The sequence below is a fragment of the Anneissia japonica genome, unplaced genomic scaffold, assembly GCF_011630105.1.
Source record: "Anneissia japonica isolate Jap-2015-1 unplaced genomic scaffold, ASM1163010v1 scaffold3782_len1007564_cov172, whole genome shotgun sequence".
NCBI classification, from domain to species: domain Eukaryota; kingdom Metazoa; phylum Echinodermata; class Crinoidea; order Comatulida; family Comatulidae; genus Anneissia; species Anneissia japonica.
In genome coordinates this window covers 198,079-205,285 of record NW_022716546.1, presented here as the reverse complement: position 1 = coordinate 205,285, position 7,207 = coordinate 198,079, and the positions used below count along the sequence as shown (strand labels likewise).

The following is a 7,207-nucleotide window of genomic DNA, read 5'->3' as shown; positions in this document are numbered from 1 at the left end:
AGATGTGTATAAGGTATATATGTATTTATTTATTCCTCAATGCAACAAAATCATATAAATGACATATATTTACATTTTGCCAATGCAGTTAGCCTACTTATATTGTCCGAGTGGTTAAGGCAGGGGGTGCCCCAACATACAGCTATAATATCGGCTCTGGCTTGATCCTTTGGGGAACGAGAGTTGCTGGTACCGATTTACCGGGTAGCACATAAACGAAGGGACCCCTTAGGGGTTAATATTGTCACTGAAGGAACTACTAGTCCACACATGAAGTACCATTAATATTTTGTTTGATGGATTTATTATCTTTCTGCCGTCTATGCTGCAAGACGGTTTAAAGGTGATCTTTATGTTGTACCATGATTTACATGGTATGTAGCAGTGGCGTAGCGGAAAGTGTATAAGACTGATACCTTCAAATAAAAAAAAGTGTTTTATGCTCTCCCTAATAGCGCAGACTTTACATTAAAACGGCGGCCATGTGGCCTCTCATACAAAATGCATTAGTCTTATCGGCCTTTACCTAGGCACTCTTTTTTCTTTACTGATTGAGGTAATAATTGATACTACGAATATGGCACGTCAACATGATTTTTATGATTGCTTTTGTTTGAACCGATTGCTAACCGAAGTATGTGACAAGGCGTAGTCCTAGGTTAGCTAGGACATATGCCGGCCAGCGATGAGGTATGTTTATTACAAATGATTTTATGGCAATGTAAATCTATCTAGTCTTAGAGCTTGTATGTATATATATATTATTCCAACCAGCCGTGTATTGCTATTCTAAATCAATGTAGGGCCTACATGGAAGCCTATGGCTACGCTTTAGACGCATACAGAAAGAATACCAGGGCGAATGTGGCGCAGTTCTATTTTTGAAACACAGATTTGTATGGTTTTACGACATTCTTTATTAGATAAATAAGCCCTACAGTGGTATATAAACTCCACTCATCACAGTTTTATATACTAAAGAAGGCATCATAATAATGATTGGTACCGTACCAATATAAGGTAGTACAAACACATGCCAGAAAAATCAGGAACTTAACATGGATATCTACGTTACCGTTTCAACAAAACTGACGCTATTACAAACATAAATATATCAAAATCCAAAGATAGGTTAATATACTGGCGCAGGTATAAACTTTTGACCCGATTCACTTAGGCCTATGCCAAAGAATTGATTTGCAGTTTAACAAAGCGAATTATTATCTAGTAAAGTTATGAACATTTATGGTCCCCAAAACCAGGTTCTGAATACCAATATAAAAAGTAATATTAAAACTGAGCATAAACGGAATAAAAGCAGTGCATGAAGGTTTTTATTATTTTTTTGTATTTTTTTTACTTTTGAAATGTCAACTATCTGCGCATAGACACATTGCTGTATGTGTTGGGCCTACGTATCTATCGTTCACGTCAAGTGAGCAGTGAGATTAAAGATGCATTCACATCGAATCCGAATTTTCGAACGAAAGCAGACGTTTGTAGAACTAAAATTTATATTTACTGCTTCCGATCCTTAATGGGAGTGACACAGTAAATCAGATTTCGGAATAACAACTAAATATAAAGTTTTTTCTTACCACGATCTCCTTGTGAGTTTGCAATTAACATCACAATTACCACAAGGGCAAAGAATGCCCTTGTGTGACCCATAATGTTAGAAGTTCTAGCCACAACAATTATTTGTGATAAAAATCCAGTGATAAAATCGCTACCGAGATTCACTATCCAACACTGGTTAAAACTACGGATTACGCGAAGAAGTGCGTGTCCCCTCTTATATTCTAGTACCAACACTAATTAGTATTCATATTTATTTTGATAAATATTTACAATTAGCTGTGGGGTTATAGAAAGTACAATAGTCGGTAGGTCACACACTTGTATTGAGCACTTTTTGAAGTGTATATTAGTCGTTATTATAATTTCAAACTTAATGTGACATACACTGTTAAAACCTTCTCTCTCTCAAAGTGCTACATAACAAACATGATATATATTTATTAAGCGCCGCGGCGCTTATTCGCGCATCACGGTATATTGTATTATTACCAAGCATTGCCCTTCATCGAAAAGCTTAATTCTAACGTTTGACACTCACCTAGCTAGAAGCTGCAGGTTCGAATCCCTCCAGAGACAATTTTAAAAATTATTCGTTCTGTTAAACAGTAAATCTAATATGAATATTAGGCTTATGACACTTTTTTCAAAAAAGGAGCTTTTCGTTGATGGGCTACACTTGATACGATTATATAACATACGTTCCTATTCGAACACTCTTTCTAACTTTTGAATTCGGAATAGTATCTGCGGTTAGATCTGCGCCTAAACCGTAGATCTCTGTGGTCCAACGATACTCGCTCGATAGCAAGCGGCTGTATATACGTATAGATTCGAACCCCGTTAGAGATTTCGAACGTAGGCCTCATTTTGTTTATGTCCACTTGTAATAGGCCTATTATTAAAATTCAGCACACGGGATGGACAAAGGTAAAATACCATTTCATACTGAATTGAAAAATGTTACCTGCATATTTAATTTCGGAGGCCATGGGAAAAAAATAATATTCATTCATAAAGTCCTAAATGATTTTTACCAACTATCGCCTCGACTATAGTGATTGATGTAAAATACAATTGTATTTTGTCATTGTTTCTTGTGTAGGCGGGAAACAAACTTTCCTAAAAAGACGTTCTTAAAAGAGAGAGATTCATCAGCTTTAGATATAAACAAACGTATTTAAACATGACACATAGATTCAAGCATAATAATAGTTCGAGTTCAGCGGTAAAACTGGAAAATATTGATTTTTCCTAATAGTTACAGTTAATTCAAAAGGTTATGATTACTAAAATCGTTTTAACCAACATCAAAATCATCACATTCATCATCACCTACTAACAGCATCTACTTCATCATTGTTATCATCTTCATCATTATCATCACATCTGACATGTATACTATTTTGTATCGTTATCCCAGTAAGACAAATCATATTTATATGACAAATGAATAAATTGACAACCTCATTATCGTCATTAATAATAATAATAATAATAATAATAATAATAATAATAATAATAATAATAATAATAATAATAATAATAATAATAATAATAATAATAGTTCATTCTTATATAGCGCAACGCAAGCAAGCTCTCAATGCGCTGTACATAAAAAAAAACATAATAAGGATGTAATGTTAAATTAATGAAAAACTTGATGAAAAAGAAAGGTCTTTAGCTTGGATTTGAACGAGTTTAAGGTAACACACTGTCTGATGGAGATTGGTATGGAGTTCCAATAAGTTGGAGCTGCGACAGCAAAAGCACTCCCGCCATATGTAGATTTTCTGGATTTTGGAACAACGAGCTGACATTGGGCACCAGGCCTAAGGGCTCCTGTGGGCTGGTAAGTCTGTACAAGCTCTGATAGGTAACCAGGCGCCAGGTTGTGATGTACCTTCTATGCCAGGACCAACACCTTTGTATTGTATCCGTTGCTGCATCATCATCATCGTGATCATCCTCATCATAATATACTGTTATCATAATATACTCTCAGCACATCAGCAGGGCATCAGGGACTCCTTACGAATTATAAATGTTTTATTGACTACGCATATTTTCCAATAACAATTTCCTTTGTTGGATAATTAATAACAATTTTTATTTATTCTTTATCACATCAAAGAGAACATGGCATCGGTCCAATACATAATGCTATGTAAAATCATCCAAATATGACGTTAGAAAACTAGCACGCGATTCAAGGAATAATGGACATTAGTAAACAAACAGGCAAAGTTAAGTGTCTGGTGTTTGTAAGTACGACCAGCACATTATCATATAAATGTTTCGAAATAAATTCTTGACGTTTATAAATAGTGAAGTTGTCACTTCAATTACAATAGGCCCCTAAAGTGAAGTAATGCTTATGAATATTTTTGTTACAATTGAAGCATTTTAGACACGAGTACTGTATGCCTTCGTTGACCTTTAGGCCAAAGTTGGTATATTTTTCCATATTGAATAGATTCCGCAGCCTAATCATTAAACACCCACAATACAGTTCCCTAATGTTGTACTGTTTCTGTTGCTTAATTGTACGGTATGTGATTAAAAAAAGTTTCTAAAACTCTAAGGAAAAAATGGTTCAGTTCTTAAAGATGTATTGTCCCTTGCTAAATACCAAAAAAAATCATAAAAATATTTTTTGAAATTAACTTGCACATTTTAAAGTTATCAACTTGAACATAGAAATTAGTGTATTTAAAAAATGTCTACCCATCAGTTTACAGCGAAAAATGATAGAAACACTTCCAGTCACTGGAAGTGTTTTATTATTTTTATTATTATAATTTTTTGGTTTAAAAATCAGGGTACACGTTTTTTAAATTCAATAGTTTTTATGCACAAGTTAATAATTTGTATGCTTTTGCAATATTTTTTATATTTTGACATTAGTAAGACAATACATCTTTAAAGATCAAAGGATCTTTAGCCAATGACCACTTAGGAGGTGTTATTTATCGCTAAGGGTACGCGAATATCCCACAAAAGCACACAAACATTACCGTACCGTACGCTATTTGGAGGTTCTGTACCTGAAAAGGTTCATTACAGAATAAAAAGCCGAGTACGATCCTCGTTGAATTAACCAAGTTGGATTTTGGTAAGAGTTAGTTTTGGTCCGATTTGGATTAAGGTCCGAGTTGGTTTTGATCCAACTGATTTTTTTTTGTCAAAGTTTGGTTGGTCTGAGTTGAATTGAATTTTGGTCCGGGTTGGTTTTGGTCCAAGTTGGAGATTTTCAATCGAGTGATATTGGGCCGAATACAATGCAATTTTCTTCATGTGTTTAATACTGATATGATCTTACGATGCTTAATCAGTTAACTTTTTAATACATTATTGCATTAATAAATTAAATATTAACTTAAATTTATATTGACAACCAGGCTGTTTATAATTATTCCGTATAATTTAAACAAATATTTTGGCAGTCATCTTTAGATGTTTTTTGAAGGATTTTCAACACCAGATACAAGTAAAATTTATCCCGCGAAAACACCCTCTTTATATACAATTTAAAAATGATTTTTTTTTTGTTGAAGGTGTGCCTGATAAGATTACTGTACGTTCATAGTCGATCTCTATTATTATTTATCTATTCCTATTCAATTCCAACAAATACACTGATTATGTAAAAATAACAGAATAAACGCTATGGTACTCCGAATAATGAAGGCAGGCCACGATTCGACTTTTCTATCTTTATTGAATTATCTTCAGGAATGAATGAATGAAATGAATGGATGGATGAATGAATGAATGAAATGAACGATATGAATAAAATAAATTAAATGAAATAAAATAAATGAATGAATGAATGGAATGAATGACGAATGAAATGAATGAAGTAAATGAAATGAATGAATAAAATGAATGAATGAATGAATGAACAAACGAACTAATGAATGAACGAACGATATGCGTGCTATATCAATATTCTACCAAAGTTCATTGGTATGGCATTTGCCTTAACGGCGAGAGGTCGCACTCGTAGTTATGCAATTAATGAGCTTTTTTTGTTGAAGATCTATACAACCGAGTCTTTTAAAAGAAAAGACATGGTGTTTTAGACAATGTCATCGTCCATAAGTTTATTAAATACTTAGCTAACATTTTTTGTTTTAAATGAAATCCTTATTTATGTTGGATGTGTGTTCTTTTCCATAATAATAATACAGTTCGCATTTGTCGCTGTACTTCATTTATCCACAAAATATTATATTGTTTTGTTAATTATCTTTTAAAACGTGAGCATAAACAAAACTAGAAGCAAGAATCAAACGCTGGCACTACATCACTTTGTCCAACAAAACTATGTCTGAAGATACATTTATGCATTGTACAGGCCTCCTATGGTAATTTTGATTATTATTATACATTTTATGCCATTCTTAATCGCTGTCCAGACTATCAAATTCTATATGACAAGAACATGTCTTAATATGGTCACAATGACATCACATCATGATTACATATAGGCACATATCATGACTATATATGGGCATATAATAGTTTTTTGTCGGTAGTGAAATGTCTTTCAGTCTTCCTTGAGGCTGTCGATGATGAGGCTTTGATGGGCCTTCAGTTCCTCCATTTTTAAACCAATTGAACGTACTACATTCTGTTTTTGCTGCTCTGTTAAAATATCCAACAGAGTACTGTAAGTTCTCAGAGTCTCATTGACGGCTTCTGATGCATCGTTTAAATCATCATTGAAATAAACGGTGTCTTTAGATTCTTCCTGTCAAGATAAGAATATGTCATTTAAAATTAAGTATGAGGAAAAATTCTTTCATTATTTTCTATTTCACTTTCATTTATTTTTGTCAGATCACTAATAGGCCTATAAAATTAATGTGATGGGCCTAGATAAATTGTTAGACACAAGAAACACAGAAGAAAAGTTAGAACTTACTGCATCCTGTAATAACTCTTGGGCCGCCATAAATTTATCTGTTATGTTTTCTATTGCTTTCTTTAAATCATCTTCACTCATATTTGTTTTATCACTAAATTTCCTGGAAATGAGTAGGACTAACGGTAGTGTTAATCTACTCGGATTGGCTCCATTCGACTGATGTAAGGTGTTGGCAAACGCGTTAGTAGCGTGCTTATGAATTGGCATATTAAATGTCTTAGGCCTAGACTTTTGCATCCCTGTGCATGTTTTGAAATTTGCTGTCACACTAACTCCATGTCCACGACCAACGGGGCCTAGGCCCACAGCAATGGGATGAATATGATGAATCCACTGTTTTACCATTTCTGTACAACATTTGTTTGCAATATTTCTTTCTAGAATGTTTGTTAAATTATGGGTCAAACCTGATATGTTTTTCAAACGCATACTTTCTTCTTGGAGGTAGAATTGTTTCCTTTCATACCATAACTCATCCTCTTTCTTTAGACAGCCTAGGCCTGAGCCAAAATGTGTTTCTGATTAACGTAGGAAACGTGACTCACGATATAGCAGACGATGCAACTTATATAATTTGCACAATGCATAATTATTCTTTTCAATATAGTTAAACACAATTACTAAGCACTGATAATAAAATATTTATTTAGATAATAATATATTAGATTTATTTATTATTTTACTTGCAAATTAATA

At 33.4% G+C, this 7,207-nt stretch overlaps 2 protein-coding genes across 2 annotated transcripts in view; both read right to left on the bottom strand.

Moving 5' to 3' along the window:
- LOC117109718 (putative leucine-rich repeat-containing protein DDB_G0290503) overlaps window positions 1–1,742 on the bottom strand; it is an 8,499-nt gene extending 6,757 nt beyond the window's left edge. The window contains exon 1 of the mRNA XM_033252105.1: window positions 1,599–1,742. Within this exon, the coding sequence (XP_033107996.1) occupies window positions 1,599–1,671 (73 nt within the window). The 5' untranslated portion in view covers window positions 1,672–1,742. The remainder of the gene's footprint in view (window positions 1–1,598) is intronic.
- Window positions 1,743–4,609: 2,867 nt separating this feature from the next.
- On the bottom strand, window positions 4,610–7,057 carry LOC117109756. The gene is made up of 2 exons (XM_033252168.1): window positions 6,509–7,057; window positions 4,610–6,334 (listed from the first exon to the last, which is right to left on the bottom strand). The coding sequence occupies exons 1-2, from the start codon at window positions 6,938–6,940 to the stop codon at window positions 6,131–6,133; spliced, it is 636 nt and encodes a 211-aa protein (XP_033108059.1). The 5' UTR covers window positions 6,941–7,057; the 3' UTR covers window positions 4,610–6,130.
- Window positions 7,058–7,207: the final 150 nt, after the last annotated feature.